The 21,606-nt window shown below is 50.0% G+C and overlaps 11 protein-coding genes across 11 annotated transcripts; 6 read left to right on the top strand and 5 right to left on the bottom strand.

Annotated features, from left to right (window-relative positions):
• Nucleotides 1-258: 258 nt before the first annotated feature.
• Nucleotides 259-1,294, top strand: N7518_004927 (DUF2011 domain-containing protein; the record flags this gene model as incomplete). Its single annotated transcript, XM_057185854.1, has 3 exons — nt 259-284; nt 351-888; nt 944-1,294. The coding sequence occupies 3 exons, from the start codon at nt 259-261 to the stop codon at nt 1,292-1,294; spliced, it is 915 nt and encodes a 304-aa protein (XP_057042624.1).
• Nucleotides 1,295-1,644: 350 nt separating this feature from the next.
• N7518_004926 (uncharacterized protein) lies at nt 1,645-2,413 on the bottom strand (the record flags this gene model as incomplete). The annotated part of the gene is made up of 4 exons (XM_057185853.1): nt 1,645-1,661; nt 1,714-2,031; nt 2,106-2,312; nt 2,401-2,413. 4 exons carry the CDS (start codon nt 2,411-2,413, stop codon nt 1,645-1,647), a joined length of 555 nt encoding a protein of 184 aa, XP_057042623.1.
• A 589-nt stretch (nt 2,414-3,002) lies between these two features.
• On the bottom strand, nt 3,003-4,821 carry N7518_004925 (uncharacterized protein; the record flags this gene model as incomplete). The annotated part of the gene is made up of 6 exons (XM_057185852.1): nt 3,003-3,040; nt 3,095-3,431; nt 3,478-3,534; nt 3,600-3,821; nt 3,876-4,690; nt 4,737-4,821. The coding sequence occupies 6 exons, from the start codon at nt 4,819-4,821 to the stop codon at nt 3,003-3,005; spliced, it is 1,554 nt and encodes a 517-aa protein (XP_057042622.1).
• A 926-nt stretch (nt 4,822-5,747) lies between these two features.
• N7518_004924 (mitochondrial 54S ribosomal protein uL6m) lies at nt 5,748-6,637 on the top strand (the record flags this gene model as incomplete). Its single annotated transcript, XM_057185851.1, has 3 exons — nt 5,748-6,015; nt 6,073-6,186; nt 6,264-6,637. The coding sequence occupies 3 exons, from the start codon at nt 5,748-5,750 to the stop codon at nt 6,635-6,637; spliced, it is 756 nt and encodes a 251-aa protein (XP_057042621.1).
• A 189-nt stretch (nt 6,638-6,826) lies between these two features.
• On the bottom strand, nt 6,827-8,059 carry N7518_004923 (3'(2'),5'-bisphosphate nucleotidase; the record flags this gene model as incomplete). Its single annotated transcript, XM_057185850.1, has 1 exon — nt 6,827-8,059. The coding sequence occupies one exon, from the start codon at nt 8,057-8,059 to the stop codon at nt 6,827-6,829; it is 1,233 nt and encodes a 410-aa protein (XP_057042620.1).
• Nucleotides 8,060-8,726: 667 nt separating this feature from the next.
• On the top strand, nt 8,727-10,276 carry N7518_004922 (LSB5 family protein; the record flags this gene model as incomplete). The annotated part of the gene is made up of 4 exons (XM_057185849.1): nt 8,727-8,741; nt 8,799-8,950; nt 9,000-10,028; nt 10,087-10,276. 4 exons carry the CDS (start codon nt 8,727-8,729, stop codon nt 10,274-10,276), a joined length of 1,386 nt encoding a protein of 461 aa, XP_057042619.1.
• A 344-nt stretch (nt 10,277-10,620) lies between these two features.
• N7518_004921 (uncharacterized protein) lies at nt 10,621-11,316 on the top strand (the record flags this gene model as incomplete). Its single annotated transcript, XM_057185848.1, has 2 exons — nt 10,621-10,911; nt 10,990-11,316. The coding sequence occupies 2 exons, from the start codon at nt 10,621-10,623 to the stop codon at nt 11,314-11,316; spliced, it is 618 nt and encodes a 205-aa protein (XP_057042618.1).
• Nucleotides 11,317-11,368: 52 nt separating this feature from the next.
• Nucleotides 11,369-15,104, bottom strand: N7518_004920 (uncharacterized protein; the record flags this gene model as incomplete). Its single annotated transcript, XM_057185847.1, has 3 exons — nt 13,252-15,104; nt 12,688-12,811; nt 11,369-12,635 (listed from the first exon to the last, which is right to left on the bottom strand). The coding sequence occupies exons 1-3, from the start codon at nt 15,074-15,076 to the stop codon at nt 11,369-11,371; spliced, it is 3,216 nt and encodes a 1,071-aa protein (XP_057042617.1). The 5' UTR covers nt 15,077-15,104.
• A 705-nt stretch (nt 15,105-15,809) lies between these two features.
• N7518_004919 (uncharacterized protein) lies at nt 15,810-17,476 on the bottom strand (the record flags this gene model as incomplete). Its single annotated transcript, XM_057185846.1, has 2 exons — nt 15,810-17,248; nt 17,305-17,476. 2 exons carry the CDS (start codon nt 17,474-17,476, stop codon nt 15,810-15,812), a joined length of 1,611 nt encoding a protein of 536 aa, XP_057042616.1.
• A 529-nt stretch (nt 17,477-18,005) lies between these two features.
• Nucleotides 18,006-18,567, top strand: N7518_004918 (uncharacterized protein; the record flags this gene model as incomplete). Its single annotated transcript, XM_057185845.1, has 2 exons — nt 18,006-18,451; nt 18,561-18,567. The coding sequence occupies 2 exons, from the start codon at nt 18,006-18,008 to the stop codon at nt 18,565-18,567; spliced, it is 453 nt and encodes a 150-aa protein (XP_057042615.1).
• A 1,078-nt stretch (nt 18,568-19,645) lies between these two features.
• On the top strand, nt 19,646-20,906 carry N7518_004917 (uncharacterized protein; the record flags this gene model as incomplete). The annotated part of the gene is made up of 2 exons (XM_057185844.1): nt 19,646-20,125; nt 20,181-20,906. The coding sequence occupies 2 exons, from the start codon at nt 19,646-19,648 to the stop codon at nt 20,904-20,906; spliced, it is 1,206 nt and encodes a 401-aa protein (XP_057042614.1).
• Nucleotides 20,907-21,606: the final 700 nt, after the last annotated feature.

The raw sequence follows: 21,606 nt of genomic DNA, 5'->3' as shown, positions 1-21,606 counted from the left end.
GGTACCCTTTGTCGGACCAGCGAGGGAATGATCGGAAGGTAAGGAGTGTGGAATACGCAGAAAACAGAGAATATGAAATGAAACAAATGGCGCAGTAGAGAGTCACAAAGTAGACAAAAGGCCTTCAAAGTCGGAAGGTGAGGGCCGTGAGGCTGGGCGGTCCGTGCCATGTCATCAGGCCGGGCCGTAGAGCGGCGTGAAACATCGTTTTTCTCGATTCGGGATTTTAGTCTTATTCCTCTCCACGCACACCACACAATGTTCGATCTACCAAATGCTAAGCGGTACGTGAGCAAATAATCCACCCGGGTTTTTCTCGATATAATTAGCGGCTAATCCGGCTTATACAGCGTCCGCCGCGATGAGATGCGCTCTCCAGCGTCATCCCGCTCACAATCACCAGCACCAGACGACGACGCCGCCCAGGATGCATACGCCCGCCTTGGAAAGCTACTCAATTTAAATCAACTGGATACTGCACAGCAGACAACTAGCCAAGAGAACGATCCCTCGCAAGCGGCGGATAATGAAGACGAGGAACAAGAATTCGAGTTCCGGCTATTCAGCGCCCCTGCCAAATCAACGAAAGATACCACCGAGCAGTCAGGAAAAGATACAGATGAGAAAACCGCAGAGGCCCCCACAATCCAAAAATTGAGGATTCGGTTGCATTCACCTACACCCGGATCTGGCGCTAACACTGAGGGACGATTTGTGAAAGCCTTCCGTGGGTGGGATTATTACTTCTCTACACCTTCTCTTCAAGGCACGAGGAACGGGGAACCTACCGCCGAAGACGAAAGCCGGATAGCGGAAAAGAAGAAACAATTTGAGGACGTGGCCGTTAGCGGGCAGCACATGCTGACATGGGCCAATTCCTTAGTCTGGGTAAGGAAATCCATACCCGTCTGGCAAATTGTCTAGCTGCTAACTTAATTTCTAGCCCGGCTGCCATCTCCCCTGGCGAGTTATCCATCTCAAGCGACATCAGACCAAAATGCCACGGCCAGCCAACAGTCTTCCAGTCTACGTGGTAGAGGGTGCACCCGTCTCTAAGAGTCCACTTACACGCAAGAAGCCAGGCAAGAAGCGACGAGTGCAGCTACGTAAGCGCGTTGCGGCCGCACAGGCTGCTAAGGAAAATGAAGCAGAGAAGCGGACTCGGAAGAACCGCGATAGGAAACTCAAGCGCAGACAAAAAGCGAGAGAGCTGAAGGCTGCAGCGGCGGGTGTCAGTGTTGAAGATGTCGCTATGGCTGATGGTGATGATCATTCCTCAGACGGGAATGAATGAAACTGTTCAGCATTAGCATAGATTCTTAATGTGATACCCGTGGGAGAGTTGGTTTTTTCTTCTCTGCTGTCAGCATTAGTAGCATAATATACCAGATTAAGGCGGGGGTTTTACTGTCGCGTAATGATTCTGGAATGAATGAGTAGAGCTTTGCATGATATTAAGCGGTCTGATCGAGGCCGATATGGAAGAAAAGAAAAACAGCATGCAACGCATCGCTTTCTGAAAGTGATTAATACACAACGCTGAGGGTATGAAACGAAACAGGGAGCAGGAAAAAAGCACTCGCAAGTTAGATCAGATTCGCAAAGAAAGGTCCATTCTGGCCAATGAAGTGGATATACACACTTCTAGTTAGCGGGCGCATCTAACATCGGTATTAGCATTATTCTCTGCATCGTGAAGACAATTTGACTAACCGGTCTTGGCGGCAGGCTCCGCAGGCGCAGCAGTAGTGGCCTCAGGTTTAGCAGCGGACTCTTCGACCTTAGCAGCAGTGGCCTCGGGGTTAGCGACAGGCTCCTCAGGCTTAGCGACAGGCTCCTCAGGCTTAGCGACAGACTCCTCAGGCTTAGCAGCAGGGGCATCGGACTGCACAGCAGGGCCGGGGGCAGCAGCAGCGGCGGCAGTCTCAGGCTCGTACTGAGTCTCGATGGGGCCGGCGGTAGCGGTCATCTCAGGGGAGGCGACAGGCTCCGCGGTGCTTGCATCCTTTACCTCGGGCACCTTGGCAGCATCTAGAGCAGGTCAATTAGTCAGTTGGGAGCCAAAAGCGAGACGGAGGTGATATCAAATTGATAGAATGTCATACCTGGGGCAGATTCCGGGGCGGCAGCGGGGGCGGTGGGTTTCTCGGCAGCTGTCTCAGTGGTCGCAACGGCGGCGACAGGGGCAGCAGTCGCAGCAGTCTCAGCAGGGGCAGCCTGGACAGGCTCGGCCTTCTGCTTCTTAGCGGACTTCTTGCGGAGGCTGAAGAACCGCTTGAAGCCCTTCTTGACCTGCTGAAGAGCGTCGGGTGCTGGAGAACGTTAGCGCTGTTTACTTGTGGTTCCGACGGGCGCCAAATGTTGGGTCGGGAAGTATAGGAGGTAGTTATGGTCACTCACGAACACCAGGCATTTTGATCAACGCGTTTGAGATTGGATGAGACAGATATTTGATAAATGTGAATCAAGACCCGATGAGGAACGTGTTGCGAATCGAAAAGGAGGAGAAGCGCGCAGTCGATCTGTTTACTCCCACGTGACTGCCCCCATCTATGCCTGTTGACTTGCCGTTTTTGTTATTTTGGGGAATTGCCTTTCTCGTGCGTTGTTTCCACTGTGTCGAGGACGCGCTTTCATTGGCTGACTGCGATATAAATGGGTCCTATCCCGCTGCTTATCCTCTGGCAGCTCTAGTGATTGTGGCTGTGCCAGCGCTAATTTGCACTTTCATTTTATTTTTTTCTGAAACAATCCGTCTATTTAGTTTCATATAATTAGCGAAAAGGGGTAATACATAGCTCCTCCGAGTACTCCGTACTCCGTATATCAAATGAGGAAGACTGAATTATTCCATTGTTATAGATCTAGAGGTAATGAACGACCATAGGGGATGTGATGCAAGCATAAATGGTAGAGATAGGAACGAAAATAGAAGAAAAAAGAAATAAAGCCGGGGTATCAATGGTATCTGGTCCGCAAATCATTGCGCAGCGTGTGTATAACTAGAGAAATTTGAAGATAATAAGGGCAACAGAATGGCCTAATCCACCTTATATTAGCACCAATCAGTCTTGATCATGAAGAACACACCTACCCAAAATGAGAAAAATTAAAGCGATTGCAATCTTAAGGTTCTGGGCGGCGAGGACGATGAGTAGGACGGCGCAGATAGACCATGCCGAGGATCCCCCAATACCGAAACCCGGGACATGCTTGAACTTTAACGCTGCATCGTCGATGATGGATTGTAAATTGGCAGCAGCAACGCTAGTTTTGGCCAGCAAAGCTTGCGACACTTGCGCATCGAATTGAATGGCCTCCTGGGCCCGCGATTGGGCAGATAGTGCTTCTGTTTGTTGGTCCTGGGCCTTTTGTAGCTCGCTTGCTTTCGATTCGGATCTTTGTATAAAGGTTTCCATGTTTTGAAGTCGCTTTCAAAGTCAGTGAGAAAGCCGGTATGTGGAAATGTACTCGTACCTCTGTCATCCTGGTTTCTTGCTCAAGAATCATGTTCATCCGGCTGGTCAACCATTCCTACAAACAGGGGCACGAGATTAGTCTCATAGTGTCACTAAATGGTAGATGTATATTTGACACACCATAGCAGCATCGAATCTCTGCATGCCTTGGTACAATTTGTCCATGTCTGAGTCCAGAAGTGACTCGAGCGACAGGTGTAAAGATGATGCGAGATTCTTCTGGGCGACAGCATTGGTTTCTTGAACTAGCAATGTCTCTTGGCTTCTAGTCATTGCATCTTGATGTGCACTCCGTAGAGCCTGTTGAAGTGCTCCAACTTGAGTAGATACGTTCCGGATATCCTGGTTGAAATTTTTAGTACATGTTTCAACTCATTTAGCTTGCTCGAATTGTACCCCTTCGAGGACCCCAGTTCCAGCCCGCACATTCGACAAAGCCTCAGATATAGAATCTTGCAGTGACCAGATTCCAGCTTCGATTTCTCGGAGGAATTTGCCGAATGTTCGTTTGAACACAGAATCTGTCGCTTCCATATCGGTCACGATTTTCCCTTGCAGAGACTGAAGAGCGTGTATGAATGATTGCTGCTGGGCAGACTGTGCAGTTGCATTTTGCAAAGCCTCTTGAAGCCCATTGTTGAGCTTGAGACTGCTCTTGGCAATGGATCGTTGAAGGTCAATAAGCTCCTGTTTCTCAGTCTCAATTCGCGAGGCATGGCAGATCACAAGAGCATTCTGTCGGCTGTTGCTGTAAGAGGTCCACCACTGGGGTCGTGACTCAAGTGTCCTCAGACATTGCTCCAATAATTCCTTTGGAACTTCATCCGAGATGGGGTCAGAGCCTCTGTGTCGACTCACAAAGCCAAATCGATTCTTCTGTGGAGGTGGCGAGACAGTGACAGGGAGGCACGAGGAAGGCATTTGGGTACCAGCACCGTCGATCTCACACAATGCCAGGCGTACGGCATAGACGGATCGAAGAATGTCGAGAGTCTCTGGGTTATCCGTCTGCGTGCCGTCTTTGCTATCGCTGAATGTTTGGCACGAGTTCACTAGTTTTGTCGCTGCAAGCCGGTTGCACGAGGGTGAAGATTGCATCGAGTCCAGGATTTTGACAGCGTCGTTGAAGATGCTGTCTTGGTCTTGCGCCCGGGAACTGAGGAAAGAGACTGCGTCGATGTCCGGTGGTCTGGTTGCAAGAATTGGGACATCTTCTCGTGTCAGCAAAATGATTTGAGACGTGTCTGAGTGCCTTACTGTGTTGGGAGACACTTGCTCGCCCGAGGTGTGTAAGTGCCAGGAAGATATATGCAATCACTTGGAAGCGATCGGTTGCCCTCATAGTGAATGGTATGGCTGCTTCTACGAGTGTGTGTAGCTTTGGACGGGCCCTGGTCTTTGATCACTCGTGTATATTGTCTGAGACGAATGGGTATAAAGGTAGGGAGAAGGGTGGTGTAGGATGGGAAGAAATGGATGAGGATGAAGGATGATTTCGAAAGTGAGACTTGACATCCAAGTTGTTTTAGCTCACGCCCAACCCTCGCTTTACTTTTTCCTGAATAGTTTCCTCCCACCATTTAGTTACTTGTCCATAAAGAAGAAATTTCCATTCAAATACTAATGCGACCGTTAATATACGGTTAGGAGTCAGAGGGCAGTTTAGCGAACTGCCGTATAAACCGAGGATATTCCCGAGACTAACATTAGCCCGGCTGGTGTATAACGATGATGTGACAAGAAAATTGGCTGCTTATGCCTCCGTACTTTTAGTCTGTGTTAGATATGAATAGCGATGAAAAGTCCGTACATATGACAGTTCTATGCATGTGTAGCGTTGGAGATCTAGTCGGTGGCAATCTCACTATGCCTTTTGTACACAGCTACTACGGGCTGTAGAGTCTCGGCTGTGTTTGTCCTCGATAGAGATGTTGTATCTCGAAGAATGTCGGTATGTGAAGGAATCAATTTCAATTGGGACAAATTGTGTCGCTTCTCGGGTGTTGTTAGGCACTAGGTTTCAACAACCTCTGCATCAAATGAGAAATACCAAATATCAAGTGTATTTCCCGAAGCAATTAAGCCCAATATTTGATTACTGCAGTCGAGAGCATAATTAATTACGTTTAGATCATGATATTCTAGCCTGATAAAAAGAAGCAAATTATATAGATAGTCACGTGCACGCTAAACCCCTTGAGGTAACCCATCTTCGAACAAAATCCAAAGTCCGCAACGCAGCATCCGACCAAACACGCGCAAGTCACCATGTCGTGCTCCATACCCCAACGCTGCGCCCGCCAGCTTCTTCGAGAGCCTTTCCAGCGCGGCTCCCTACCCATCTTCCTCGCTCCCGCTTTCTCCCCCCGCACACAATGCTTCTCGACCACATCCCCGGCGCAGTCCCGAATCGGAGGTGCCGCGCTCTCCATCCCTCCGGAGGTGTCATTTAAGCTCATCGATATCCCCGCGACTCTCACCCGGACACGAGGAAAGGATATCCCCAAGTTCATGGCTGAGATTAAGGGTCCCAAGGGTAATGTGTTATTGCTGAATGGTCCGGCCGATGGATGCTAACTCGCCCGATTTACAGGCGAGATGAGCCTGAGCATTCCCTCATTCCTCACTATCACCCCCGATGAGACAGGCCAGAAGGCTAGTTTGTCAGTCTTGGATCAGACTGTCCCTCACCAGCGTGCTATGTGGGGTACGTTTTCCTGTCTTTTCTCCGCGGCGGTCTAGTCCGCAAGTCATCAATGTCTAACACTTTGTTTTTCTGTCTAGGAACCATTCGGGCACTCCTCCAGAATCACATCCTCGGCGTCTCCGAAGGCCATGTCTGTGTCTTGAGTATGGTTGGTGTCGGTTACAGGGCGACCATCGAGGATAAGGCGTCCACCGTCCAAGCCGCCTACCCCGGCCAAAAGTTCGTTTCCCTCAAGGTGGGCTTCTCCCACCCCATTGAATTGGGTATTCCCAAGGGTGTTGTGGCTAGCACACCGCAGCCCACCAGAATACTATTGGAGGGTGTCGACAAGCGGGTTGTGACCCAATTCGCGGCTGAAATCAGAGAATGGAGACGCCCCGAGCCGTACAAGGGCAAGGGTATCTTCGTCAACGGAGAGACTATCAAGCTCAAGGCGAAGAAGATCAAATAGACGGGAGGCGCCTTTCTTTTCAGCTACGCGGGACATTTTGTGTTTGGTTCCGTGTTTTGTACTCTTATCGTCACATATGTATTTCTTTATTCAAGCGATGGTATCACAAATCTACTTCAAACTGATCCCGCTCCCCAGGAGCTCAAGTGTAGCGGAAGAGGCGACAAAATTAAAAAATATATAAACCAATCACAGCTTCAGAACGGTCTTGACGGCATTAATGACCTGTTCCTGGTGGGCCTTGGGGGCGGCAACGACACCCTTGTTGACAGCCAAGGTCCGGCCCTTGCTGAAATCCAACCGGTTGCCGTGCATGTCAGTCACCTGGCCACCAGCCTCACGCACAATTAAATCACCAGCGGCGTGATCCCAGATCTTCTCCTGGTAGTCCTTCTTCGCGGGGAGACGCAGGTAGACGTCACCGGCACCACGGGCAATGGAGCAGTACTTGGCCTGCGAGTCCAGTCGCACACTTGGGGCGGTGATGCCAAGAAGCTGAGCAACGGCAGCGTTGTCACCCTGGGCGGAGTGCGCAGCCTCAACACCTTCACAGAAAACAGCGTCGGAGATATTCGCGACGGGGCGCATGGAGATGGGCTTGCTGGCAGCAAGAGGACCACTGGCCAGGGGACGGCTGATGGCACCCGCGCCCAGGATAGCAGAGAACAGGACACCGTTTCCGGCAGCCTTGGAATGCTGATCACCGGTGCTGGCAGCAATGGGGGCAGAACCATCGACGGGGAGGTTCGGAGTACCAATGGCACCGACCTTGACGTCACCATCAACTATCAGGCCAAGACACACAGCGTACTGGCCGCCACGGAGGAAACCCTTGGTGCCGTCGATGGGATCGAGAGCCCAGATGCGACCCTTAGGACCACCGGCACTGTTGCCGCTATCGATGATGTCCAGCATGCTCTGCTCACTGGTGAGAGGTCCACCCAGAATATTCTCGCTCTCCGCATCCTCCAGATGGGTGTCCTTGACCAAGCGCCAGATCTCAGCGCTGAGCTCTTTGTCCGCACGCAGAGTGCTTGCCTCCTCCTCGGCAACGATCTCATCATTAGGGAAGTTTTTTCGGAGAGCCGAGATGATCAGGGCCTGAGCGCCGAAGTCGCCAATGGTGACGGGAGACTTGTCGTCCTTGGAAATTGTGCCCTTGGCCTTCTCGAAGAAGACCTTCTGTGTCAGGAGACACGCCCTCTGGACGGCCAATTCGGCAATGTAACGTTCCTGTTGGTAAGACATGATTGTAGGTTGGTTGTAGGAGAGGTGGGGGAGGAGGAGGGAGAGACGAGAGCGGGATTTCAGAGCCACGCTGACGGCCAGAATAAGGGTGGAGCAGATCACGAAGCGGGACAGTACGCGTAAGAAATATGGGCGTTGGGATGGGTCGGTCCGGTGTGCAGATGAGAGCTTCATTCAAGATTAATTGACAAGAAATGTAGTCAGGATTGAATATTCTTTCTTTCTCGAGGTCTTATTGGTTATTGCTGGTCTTTTAAAGTCGTCAATGACTTCTTTCTCATAAAGTTGGCCTCAGGCATGAGACCCCGCCCTAATCCCCTTTGGGCCAGCCGATAAGCTTAAACTGTCTCAGCATTGTTTGATCTCCCCTCTTCCCCTGTAACAAGGCCATTTTGCAATTTGGATGCCCTGTTGGACAAACTGAGAAACACCAAAACATTCTTTCTATTTTTGCGGTAGTTCCATTGCGCTTATCATATTAACGGGCGCCGAGACCCCCCTGGGGCCTCCGACGTCACCTACAACACGTACACCACGTACACCACGTGAAGGTATCGCGAAAGCTTCTTGAACCCTTATTTTGTGTTTCACACCGTTGAATCCTTTCCGGTATTTTTCTAGCGAATCAACTTGCTTCCTATCACCGTCGATAGCCCCATACATACCCGCTTCCTGTGAAGCGTTGGTGTAAACAGCTCCGTGCGGGGTCATTTATATACCGACATCGCAGCGTGGGGTTGACTATTGGCTTTTGATACCAGGGGCCATTTTCCATTCCCAGACCTGCTCCTACTCAAAACAAGTATACAGTTTTCGAAACTATCACCTTGGCTAGGGCAGAATGTTTCAATCCTCCGTGAGTCATCGGGTGAAGACCATACATCCTTCCAGCACCGACTGATATAGCTGTTAGAAGCCGTACTCGGCAGTGACCGTACAGATTGAGGTCCTTACGAGCGAGCAATATGAAGTCGAAGACTCCAGCGGTATTGTCGATTTAGTGGAAGTAGTTCGCATCCAGGCCAGCGGCCCAATGGAAGCAAGTCGGGCTCTTCGCAAGAAGCTGTGAGTCCATGAGTATTGAAAGTGCTGAAAATCAGTCTGACCACTCCAGAAAATATGGCAATATCCATCGACAACTGCGCGCACTTACTATTCTCGACTTCCTGGTCCAAAATGCAGGAGAACGCTTCTTGCGCGATTTCGCCGATGAGGCATTGCTCGAACGTCTGCGGATTGCAGCTACTGATTCCGTTTCGGATCCACTCGTGAAGCAGAAATGTAAACAGATTTTTGGACAATGGGCGACAACTTATAAGGACACCCCTGGTATGGCAAGGGTCACGGCGCTATACAAGCAAGTTCCCAAAAAGCAGCCTGCCACACAGGCGAAAGCCAAGGTTCTCCGCGAGGGGTCTAGTTCGAATTCAAACGAGCCCCCGATGGGTCATGTTGTATCCGTGTCAGCGGGCAGTGGGCCATCCACTGTGCTGACCAGTCCCAAAGAAAAGTCCAAGTCCAGGAAAGTCAAGAAAGATAAGAAATTATCAATCAGCCACAGGAGATTTGATATGGAAAAGGAGCGCCCGGAGATCTTGCAAACCCTTGCTGCCTCTTCCGTCGCTAGCACCAACCTGTTGAATGCCCTTAAACACGTCAATCGCGAGACCCACCGAGTGGGTGAGGATGCGGAGTGCATTAACCGATTCGATACTTGCAAGCAGCTTCGTCATAGCATCCTTCGATATATCCAGTATATAGAAACCGAAGAGTTCCTAGGCGGCCTGATCCATGCAAATGAGGAGCTGGTGGATGCATTGATGGCATTCGAGGTGCTCGACAAGAGCGTGGATTATGACAGTGATAGTGAGGATGACATTTTGGAAGGCAATTGGAAGCAAAGACATGGACTTGGTCTGCAAGACACGGACATGAATGACGGCCTTGCCGGGCTTAATATCAACCCCCGAAAGCCACCTCGGCCGAGTCGCCCTGATAGCCTGCCTCTTGCATATTCGTCAAAACACACACGTCCAATCTTTGAGAGCGAGAGTGAGTCGGAAGAAGAAGACGATGAAGACAATCCCTTTGGGGACAGGAATGCTATTAAGACTCCGGGCATTGAGAAAGCTGGACTCACTTGGTACGTCATTTTTTCTCTCCATTACACCTCATGTTATTAATGCCCCTACAGGAAAGAGGTCTGATCCATATGGTTCCAATGCGCAAGTTCGGATGATCTTTACTTTTGCAGTTTGCGATTTTCGTTTCTTTCGTACATTGTCTAGTCTTTTGCTTGATCGGTATACCCAAAGTCATTGGTTATCGTGTGCTGAAGGGTTAACATCCATTTTGATCGCTGGTGTCTCGGACGTGTATATCCTTGAATGATTGCATTGCAATTTCGTTAACCCTTTTTCCAAATTCCGTGGCAAAGATATATACTGGCTTTTTAAAAGAAACCCTTAGCTTGTAGCCATAAAGCCACACATCCAGAGACATCCACTAGTGATAAAACCAGCGAACCACATCGAATAATCCCCGATTAGTCAAATGGGGCCGAGAATTAGCTAACTAGATGACGCCTCTAACTAGTTAACTAACAGCTGCCTACAAAGCGCCCCCACCCTAGCTCAGTAGACAGACCTATAAAACAACGTCCAATCCCCAGTAATCAAGGTCAAACTAAACAATTCCTTCAAAACACAGGCCATCTATTCAAAGAGAAGATAAAAATGCCGGTGACCGAACTCGCCCTCCTCCGCCTAAAAGCGCAAGACCCCTCGTCTTCTGCCAAAAGTACTTTCATAGAAGCCCAGGAGAAACAAACAACACACTCCGGCTATCATGTCACATACCTCCGCCAGATCGAAGACCCATCATCCGTCTACCTGATGGGTGGGTGGGAGTCTGTAGAGAAACATACAGGCGAAGGCCAGTGGCTTTCACTTGAAATCAACCAGACCCTGCTCGCGCAGTTGAAGGACAGTCTTGATGTTAGCTGGATGTTTCACTTGGACCTTGATGTGAGCTCTTCAATCCTGACGATGAACTAATTACGCAGTTCAAAGCTGTTATCAAGAAATATAGGCTAACGGATCTAGCCATCTACATCCAAAATCCCACTAGATGCACCTGTTCTCGCTATAACTCGATACTTTGTCGAGCCAAGCAAGAAAGACGAATTTGACGCTGTTTTCAGGAATGGTGTGTCCCATTTGGATGCCCACACGGCTCCGTTTTCTTCCTGCGGTGCGTGGCGCATTGACAAAGAGGGCGAAGATGAAGAGTTTGTTCTTTTTAGCGGGTGGAACCAGGTCCAGGATCATTTTGCTTTCGGGGAGTCTGAGGCTTCTAAGGAGTTTGAGAAGATTAAGGCGCTTATGAAGGATGCGGATGTTAAGCATGTACGTGTCGAGAAGTGGGAGTAAGGTACTATATACTTTCATTCATCTATATGGTATCTCTCGTGAGGTTATTATGTTATGTTCTAGGCACGGATGTGACGTTTAGGATGAATTTCACCATTGCTTTCCTACCATCCAGTTTGAGTGGTGCCTCTATATGCATAGCACCCATAACATCTTTCCTCTCAATCTCCAAGCCGAGAGATTTGGCATGTTGTTCTAACTGGCCTGGTACGTATGATGGAATGACTTCATCTTTCTCGGCAGACAGAAGAAAAATCGGCGGAAGCGAGCGAGGTATTGATGCCGTAGCTTCATTAGAGATTTGAGACCCCGGTTGGTCTCTCCAAGAAGCCATTTGTTGCATCTTCGCCTTGATATCCCAGGTATTCCAAGAGAACGGCCAAAGATATCTGTACGGAAGCCATTTCTGAGGATAGAGGCTGATGAGCATATCTTTCACGCTGGAGGTCGGCGCCTCCAAAATGAGCCCGGAAATAGGCGCCAGGGACCTGTTGCTGCTTGTATTTGAGGTTTTCCCCTCACATTGGCGGGCAATATACGTAGATACTGCTGAGCTTGCAACAGCAGCACCCAGACTGTGTCCCCAAATCACAATTTTAAGATCAGTTTCTGGGGACGCATATGTTTCTGAAACCCAATTCAAGAATGCTTGGGCATCCATCTCAATACCGGACTGTGTGGCGCGACCAGATGATGTCCAGTAACCACGGTATGATAGGGCAGCAATAGTATATTGAGAGACTTTGGAGTCAGACATAGGAGATGGATCCGATCTAGACGTTTCCGCAATTGCGCGCAAGACATGAGAGAGAAGAGGCAACCGCATAGGGGTCGATCCGCCATTGCCTTGGAAGTAACAGATCACAACGGACTTTTTCCGTTTTGGGATCAGTTTCCCCTGGTCTTTATTTTGTGAAGCACCAGTATTCAAAACAGACTCACGGCCCCTGGGAGGAACCGGAATGTGACCCTCACAAACAGCCAATTTGGTCCCATCCAAACTGCGAATCTGCTTTTCCTCCCACAGTACCGGTCTGCACTCAGCCTTGTAATCTGAAATAGACTCTGATCTTGTGAATGGAGGTAACCAGGAGAGGTAGAGGAGCTTGTTTTGCATGACAATGATCCAGAAGCATTTCCAGGTCCACAGACCGAGTAGGAGCCCGATGAACATGAGAGGTGGTACAGCAAAGCTTGGAATAGCGGCTGTGATGAGACTGCGCGATTTATTTGGTCGGACATTTTGGGCGGCGCTCTGTCTCTTTCTTGTAATGCTGTGGAGGCCATTGATGCCATTTGACGGGATGTTGTTATAAGGACTTGATGATGCTTGTCGCGTGCGGGTTGATATTGCCCTTGAGCTTGAAGCACGCAGCACGCGTCGCAGGTAGCAGCTTGCCAGCATCAGCAAAATTGATTGTCAATTTATTGGTTGGGTTGGAGGTTGTTGAATGCTTGCGATTTACTGGTGGAGCCGCGGCGAGCTGGGCCTTGACTCAGCAATTTTATGGCCCGGGAGCATTCCGAGGTCTCTAGAAGTTGAAGCTGAATATAAAGTGAGTATGAAGCAGGTCTTTGCGGTCAATTCATATATATTATCTCAAATCATAATTGGTTCTAGATTGAAAAATGAGAATGAGAAAGATATGTAAGAGGTAGATTCAATTTAAATCACAGACAATATATATTACTTGTAGAGCTTCTGAACAAACTCGAAGCTCTACCGCGCGATGAAAATTGTGAAAATTGTGAACATTCAAATGGGTATTATACGTCGTCATCATCTGGAGTCATGATATGAAAAAGAACAAAACGCAACCGCAGGAACAGAAGAGGAGATATGAATCCCTTCCCAAGACGCCAAAAGACCAAAACCGCAAGCCATGCAGTGATGCAAAATGAAGTCTCACAGAACCTTCGATCTCATCCACTCACTCGTGCCAACTCCAAGGTTCAGCCCGTTCCGCTCCCACCAACGCCGAACACGACCCTCAGCGCCAGAGCTCGGATCTGCATCCTCAAGCGCTTCTTCAATGTCACAAGTTTTGAATTCAACCCGCATACCGCAGTCTTTCCACCACTGCAGAACGTTGTCATGGCCATTCTTCGTGGGGCCCACAAGCACCTGGTTATCAAAGATCATCTTTGGGCCCTTGAGTTTATACCAGAACTCGAGGACATGAACATGACCGTGCGTGCTCGCGATGCGCGCAATGTTCTCGGTGTGGCTGTAAGGAATCCCCGACGCGTCCCACCAAGCAATAGATGCGATGCGGCCCGACTGCGCTGCGAGTAGGACGGATTTGCCGACTTTGAGAGGTAAGGGGTTGGATAGTGGGGCGTTGGCGGAGGCGGCTTTCCACCAGTCAAGTACGGGGACTCGACCTTCGGCGCTGGCAGCTTCGAGAGCACGTTCGCTGTATCGTAGCGGAAGCCCTGAGTGTAGCCACCAATCCAGGACGTCGATAAATCCTGCTCGTGAGGCGCCGTCCATGGCGTCGGCCATGTACTCTTTGTTGGGGAGAGCTGGCGCATCACGCCACCATGTCAGTATGTTCGGGTTGCCGTAGATTGCGGATGCCCGGTAAGGAATATTTGTGAGTCGGGAGGTTGTCCAGAGAAGGTCCAGGTGGTTTTCAGTGAGATAGGAAAGGATGTCGGTGCGGGAGAATTTGACGATGAGGTGGCAAGCGAGGTCGGAGAGCGGTTTCCAGCGAGGCAGCGCATCAATGCGCTTTTTGATCGCAGCGAAGGATCCTCGCAAGATAGTATATTCGAGTGTGGCCGTAGTGGACATTTTGGGTAGATGGCTCTGCCATTCTTGGGGAACAGGAAGATGAGTTGGAATGCCCACGGCTTTCGCTGTTTCCCAGTCCTGCAGTTGATCCTCAAAGACATTTAGCCAGATTTCCAGTGGTAAGAAATCGGCCTTCCCCGAATGTTCTGTTTGTGGCGTGGAGCCGGTAGCACCTCCAGATATAGATTTTGCAGCCTTAGCCGGGACCGCTGCACCATGCGGGATTGCTCTGGTCAAAAGGGTAGCTTCCCACGGCGGTAGTTTTAGTGTTGTCTCTAGTGTTTGTTGTAACTCCTTTAGGCCGTCCCATGGCAGAATTGTCAGGTCTTCGGGCCCGTTTGACTTCCAGAGCACAGGCTTGATAGTGCGAATCCAAGGCCAAAAACGACTGATTTCGTCGATTTGGCGACTGCTGAGCGGGTGGTCCCATTCTGACACCGTCATTCCTGGAATGAGGATCACGGGTTTCTTCAAGACCCAGCCACGAAGGAGCGCCAACGTCAGGGTATTAGTCAAGCCAGCCAGCATCGCGCCCAGAGCTCCAGCATCGATGGGCGCAACCAAGAGCATATCCGCCCATTCGCACAGCTCCGCCGTCTTCGCCTTGAGCCACTTCCGCGCGCCGGTTTTCTTATCGAATGTTTGACTGTCGACCATATCCATGTAGTGCGGGATCTTGTTGGTGCCCGTGAGCAAAGCCGATGGTTCGTCTGTGATCAGTCGCAGCTCGATGTATGGGTTCTGAACGAGGGACGGGAGGACAATGTCGGCGAAAGCGCTATCCGTCGACAAAAGCAATCGGCGGCGCCGAGGATGGGATGATGTTGCATTTTCCACCGCTTTGTTTTCAGTCACGGTTCCCTTATAGCGTCCATCCACCTCCATATCACTTGACCACGACCCCTTTGTAATGCCCTTGCCTTTCGTAATTGGTGAATTATTCACTCGGAATCCAACTGCCATGCCAATGTGACCAATAAGGCGTGCTGTACTGTATAAGGATAAGAAGGTAGGTCGGAGGGGAGAAACAGACTTCTTTTTCGCAGGAAAGGTATAGGTAGGCGCAAATAGTAGAGAAGAATTGAAGCCGAGAGGCGATAAAACGAGATCAATTGGGGACTCTCACACTGTACAAAGAGATAAGGTATCGGACTGGTGGTCTGATCAAGTCCAATCATGCAACCCAGGATTGAGATCAAGACTGGCGCTTTATTCTGTGCAACGACGATCAACTGGTGTCCTCGAGCGGTGAGGTCGTTGCGTTGTCTGGATGGTCTCGCCACGTCTTTGCCACACACCCGATGCGCTGAGCTACCGAGTGAACCGTGTTATTTCACGGCGAAAAAATGCCGAGATTCGTTCGAGGGAAACGATCGGCCAATCGCAAAGAGCCAAAATGCTGCTTCGGGGTCAATGGCGGTTAAAAATGGGGCCGTACAGCAGAAGCTGAGATTGATTGGCGAGTTGTTGGGCCGAAGCGGTCAATGCCTGAGATCATCCAACATGTGTTTTAGCACAACTGCAGGACGGAGTGCAACTTCCAATACTTGTTTCATGCGTTTCTCTATTGATCTATTCCTGTACGTTAACTGCTGGGTTGTTGCGAACCCCGACACCGCAACCCTATATATGCTGATGTCACTGATCTATATAATACTCGAACATTTTTCTATAAATGCTCGAATGAATACCTACTCTATCGTCGGGCCAGGTTGTTGTGCAGTTTGTGCTCCCTCATAGCCAGACTGGTCAATGCTCCCAGGACGGCCAGGCCTAACAATGTCACGAATACCGCCCGCAAGGAGTCCATGTATGCGTCAAGGACTCCAGATGTCAAGTCTGCGGGCAGCTTCCAAATTTCGTCCAAGCTGTCTCGAAGCCGTTCAATCAGCTCCTTGGCATCCTTGCGCCCACCCAATCGAGACCACAGCCCGAGCCTCAGGGTGTTCTGAAAGACAGCCGAAGCGACCGTGATACCAATCGTACTTCCCGTGCTGCGGAAGGCATACGAAGCAGATGTCACCACCGCATGGTGCTGGTGGTCTACAGCAGAAATGAGCGCCACCAGGGTGATGGTTAGCATGCTACCATAGGATGCACCGCCTAGGAAGAAATAGAGGAACGGCAATCCCACAGGCGTGTGGAGATTCAAAGTGCAGATGAGCCCAGCAGAGAGAACCTGGACAGCCATGGCAACATAATTGAGAGATGCATACCGACCGCTGGCGCGCATGATGATACCCGACCCCAAAGAGCCAATCGAGGTGCCGACCGCCTGCGGAATTAATCGCGCACCCGCAGCAGTCGGGGAAAGTCCCTGCACCTGGAAGTACACCGGTAGGTAAAAGAGGAGGCCGAAGATGGCCATGGTACCGAACCAGTTGGTCAGACAAGCAGCTGCCACGGTGCGGTTCAGCAAAAGGCGCACGGGAATGACAGGTTCAGAAGCAACCACAGCTTCCACATAGATGAACAGACCCAGGAAGACAGCAGAGGCAACCAGCGATGTCAGTACCAGCGGGTGGGTCCACGGTACCTGGTTTCCGCCCGTGTTGAGGCCAAGCAATAATGTGACCAATGTCAGAACTAGAGTGATGGCGCCGAGGAAATCAACGCGTTTGATGCGCGCAGTATCCGACTCCTTCACTGGAATCTTGACTTTAACTGCCACTAAAATGCATGAGATGACCAAAAAGGGAACCTGGAGCAAAAACGCCCATCTCCATCCCAGAGTATCGTTGATCCACCCGCCAAACACACCTCCAAGTCCCATGCCAGCACCGTAGCAGATGTTTCCAATGCCCTGCCAGATGCCTCGCTTGCGGAGAGGGACCAGGTCAGAAGTGACGAAGGTCGAGATCGCAGTAAGACCGCCTCCTCCGACACCTGCTACGACGCGACCGAAAATGATAACCCATTGTGCTCTTGCCAGGCCGCAGATCAAGTTGCCAAGGGCGAAGAAGACGTTAGAGAACACAAGCCCCCAGCGACGAGAATAAATATCAGTCAATCGGCCACTGAGAGGCTGGCAGGCGGCATTGGAGATCAAATAAGAAGTGGCTAGCCACGAGAGCAACGAGAATGAGTTGAAAGACGAAGAGATAGGCGCGGAGAGCGTGGCAACGATTGTTGTATCTGCAATGAGCTAACATCAGTCATTATGATACTCCTGCAAGAGTTGAAGTTCATACCGAGCGCAGCTAGGAAGACACCGAGCCAAATGCTTCCGAGGATCCAAACCAGCTCCTTGGTACTGGGTTCCTGGTGTAGTGGGGTATTCTCATTGGCATCGCCATTAGGTGAATCCCGAAGGAGCGGTGTTTGCTCAGACGCAGGCTCTCTGGCAGTGTCACCTGCAGACATGATGTGATGTCCAGAGTGAACTGAAGTTTTTCGAACAGAGAGATTGCCAATGATGTGATCGGAGACTCGGCGCAATGTCCGAAGGGACTGCGGAGATGTGGGGCCCTCTATAGCGGCTATCGCGGGTGTCTTATTGGTTGGTTCATACAGTGCATCGCTCCTCTAATTTAAGACTTGGCTGCTATTGGAGAAGAAAGAAAGTGATAGCAATAAGTTTTGTAACCCTAGTCAAAAGGAAAATCGCCCCTCTAGTCCCTAGCGGACTGTCTGCATATTTCTTTCTATGTAAAGGCATCATATATCCACTAGATTAACATCAAAATACCGCTGTTATACTTCTTTATGGCATCGACGATACTTCAGCGATGATCTAGACATTGATATCCTGGCTCGACTTGTGTGAGGAGTAAAAGAGGAAAGAGTAGCTCTTTCCAATTAGGTTCAAAGTTTTAGAGTTGCTACCACTCTCCAACTTTCAAATGTTCTCACTTTTTCACTGACTCATTTACATTGCTCCAAACTCTTCGTCATGAACGGGCTCATTTTATTTGTTGTGTTGCCGATGGCAGGCATCCCTCTTATCTCTTTAGCAGCAGCGTGGATTCAACACTTCGTTACCAAGTTCCACGTATGGATGATCGTCCGAACCACCAATGCCCTTAGAAAGGATATCGAAACGTATCAGAGCAAAGTCATTCTCTGGAACAAAGAAATGGCCGGGCTCGAAGAGCAGATGGATGCGGAAGAGGCAGAATTACCGGCGTGGCAAAGCCGGTTTTACATGATTCTACGAGACACGCCAACCTCGGAACAAGCCAAGGCTGTACATGGTGAGACAGAAAGGTTGCTAGATAAGATACGTGGGATACGACAGAAATTCACTTTTTTATTGAAGGACCGAGATTCTCTTAGTGCGATTCATATAAAGCAGATTGATAGGCTGGGAGACCTTAAGAAGACGCTCGAGCAATGGCGGTAAGTGTGTATATACCTATAAATGCAGGTACCTTGCTTGTTACTGATGATCATAGTCCTTAACTAGCGATTGACTTGCTTGTTACTGATGATCATAGTCCTTAACTAGCGATTGACTATTCTGTCTGATTGGTTGATAGTTGACCGAGATTAAATTCTGTGCTCACGCTACAGCCTACATGTACCCAGTTTCTTCTATGTTTTGCCAACAGCCTTTGCGTCACAATGATGCAGCCTTAAGATAGTTCCAATAACCCTTGAGATTCGATTACTTAACGAGATTCCCCAGCAACTGTGCATGTATCTGGTAGCAATATAGAACTCGGCTGTAAGTTTGGCCTTGGTTATGGAGCTCCCGCTACCGAGGACAGACGGATAAACAGTATCTAGAGCCTTGATGAACCTCTCACTCACGCCAATGTGACAAATCTACAATCATGATGAAGTCTCTACGCGGTTATGTCAAGGAACAAGAGCTGAGATATACTAACTGTGCCAATAGTGATTACCTAAATCGTAAATCAAAGGAGCACCACAAAATGCTAGAAGCTCCAAGGTTAATCTTCAATATTTTAGTGCCTTGAATTAATAACTACGTACATCATGAAATACAAGCAATCGAAGTGTCGATTCCAACAGCCTTGGAGTGAAGCAGGGGTTTTCTCCGCATTTGTGGAGAACCCCGGATTTCTTCCCCCTCTGACTCAAGGAAATGGACATTCCAAATGTCAAATTCGACTTGTCGAGTTTGGGACAGGGAGGACCAACTTACCCTTGACAGGTAAATCGGCCTAGTTGCAACATGTCAAATCAGGTCGAGTACAAGCGCAGGCACGACTTATATCGGCAGAAAGCAGACGGAGTTCATCGGCAAAACAATGTGCTCCGCAGCAATAGCAGACCGCCTAGCAGACTGCCCCAGCTGGATTGCAGATCAGTTGAGCTGTGTGACCACTGTAATTCCTGCTATTCGTTTCTCCGTTACATATGCCTTTTATATGAATTATTGCAAATTTTGAAAGACGACAATATATTACACACTCCACTAGCCTGCACACAGACCATCATCTGAGCCCCTCCACGAAGCTACCCCTCGAATCGCGTATATAGCGGCAACAATTCCGCGAGTTTCGAGTTCACAGCCCACCCGTGACTTTTCCGACCTTCCAGTGCTCTTCTCTAGACACAATCGCAATGGCAGACCCCGAGATGGACGAGTTCGCACAAACTCGCGGCGCCGATGACCTATTTGACGACGAGATTATCCCAATCTCCACAGAAGAGCAGCAGGCGCAGACAGAGGTCATTACCGCCGAGGCAGAGCCAGAGTCACAGGAGGCACATGTACCCGAGAAGCAATCTCCCGAGCAACCAATTCCACGTGGGGAAACTCCGCAGCGGGGCCGTGGCGGTGAACGAGGCCGGGGACGACGGAGTCGGGGCAAAGGAGGGCGCGGTGGAAGGGAGTCAGAGCAAAAACGGTCAGAAAGCACACCGCGCAAAAAGGCTCCTGCCAATGCGCCTGCTGCCGATGCGCGTGAGGCTAGTGCTTCCAGGCATGAGAAGCCCGCTGAGCCTAAAGAGCAGACCGGCCCGGTCGAAGAGGGTGGTGAAGAGGCCCAGCGTGTGCCAGCTGTACGTGGGGATCGGAGTGCCACTGGTGGTCTGAGAAAAGTATGCAGTCCTTCCCTCCCTTGCCAAGAGTATCTAGCTGACTGTTTACTTCCAGCCTAAACTCACAGAAGAGGAACTATCTAAACGCATTGCTGCAGCCAAGGAGAACGCTGTGAAGAAGGCTGCAGCCCATGCTCGCGCCGAAGCTGATCAGGCGTCGTTCATGGAGCGCGAGCAGGAGGCGGCGAAGAAACGTCGTGAAGAACTCGCGCACCGCCGCGTTATGGATAGTGAACGTGAGAAAAACAGACAGCGCAAACTCAAGGCCCAGACGGGGCGTGAGTGGGATTCGCAGAAACGCGAGGAAGATTATGATCCCCGCGGTGGAGGCAGCCAATTCCGACGCGGTATGCATGGCGGTGTGTCTGGTGCTGTGCGACGAGACTTTGAAGACGGCCGTTCAGAAGGTGTTGCAGATCATTCTAGTGATAACCGGGGTCGTGGACGAGGTGGTCGAGGTGGTCGAGGTGGCCGTGACCGTGGAGCTTCCCGTGCCCCACAGGGAGACCGGCCACGCAAGGGCTTAGCTGACAGTATATACGCAACAGAGAGCCCTGCTGCACCGAGGTTGGATGAGAGTGCATTCCCGGCTCTGCCCGAAGGACCCAAGAAGACCGAGATTAAAGCTGCGCCTGCGCCGGAGAACAAGCTTAAGGCTGAGACTAAACTCCCGCTCGAAACTGCTCCTGCACCATCCAAGTCACAGTCAGCAATGGAAAAATTGGAATCTTCGTTTTCACCTATCACTGGAACTTGGGCAGACCAGTTTGAGGATGAGTAACGAGATGTCTCATTGGAAAATGACTTTGTTTTGTTTTGGTTCTCATTGGTTATTACGATTTTCTTTCTGCATTCACGACATGAAAAGACTCCTGTTTCCATCACTTGCAATTTGATATCTCGCCTGTTCTGTAGCCTTGATTGGTGGCTCAGATGGGTCAGATGCAAAAGTCCAGCATTACATATACTTATATCGACGCTCATAGCGAACGCTGCTTTCTGGAATATGACATTGTTAGATCATTGCTTTCTTATAATTTTAGAATAAGTATCGTTGGCCGCTTATGCTGCCTCTATCCTTGACGTATCTCAATAATTTGATCCATTTAGATCGAGATGATATAATCATTGGAGTGCCTGATAGAGCAGGGCTGTGAGACTGGTCGAAATAACATGAAAGAAGTCTAAATAATTGGAATTTCCCCTCCAGATCATCAGAAAGGCCTACCCATACTTCACGCACCATTGATTGCCTTTTCTGGTAAGATCCAACTCGCCACATCCATCCTTCAGCGGGCTAGCAATTTCTCAGGCTCTATGATATGTATTAGGCTTAGGCGGGAAATACATATTGGTGTTTATAGACGGGTACAGAAGGCACAATTCGGTGTGAAGGAGGCCCGATATAGGGATCACCTCGGGACTGTAGTGAGACCGAGCAGGATAACACTTCCTCAAACAAGCGGGGATCTCCAGCAATG

This window comes from Penicillium psychrosexuale (assembly GCF_028828465.1).
Source record: "Penicillium psychrosexuale strain IBT 29551 chromosome Unknown utg000003l, whole genome shotgun sequence".
NCBI classification, from domain to species: Eukaryota; Fungi; Ascomycota; class Eurotiomycetes; order Eurotiales; family Aspergillaceae; genus Penicillium; species Penicillium psychrosexuale.
Note: the sequence above shows the minus strand (reverse complement) of the source record. Positions and strands in the feature narration are given on the sequence as shown.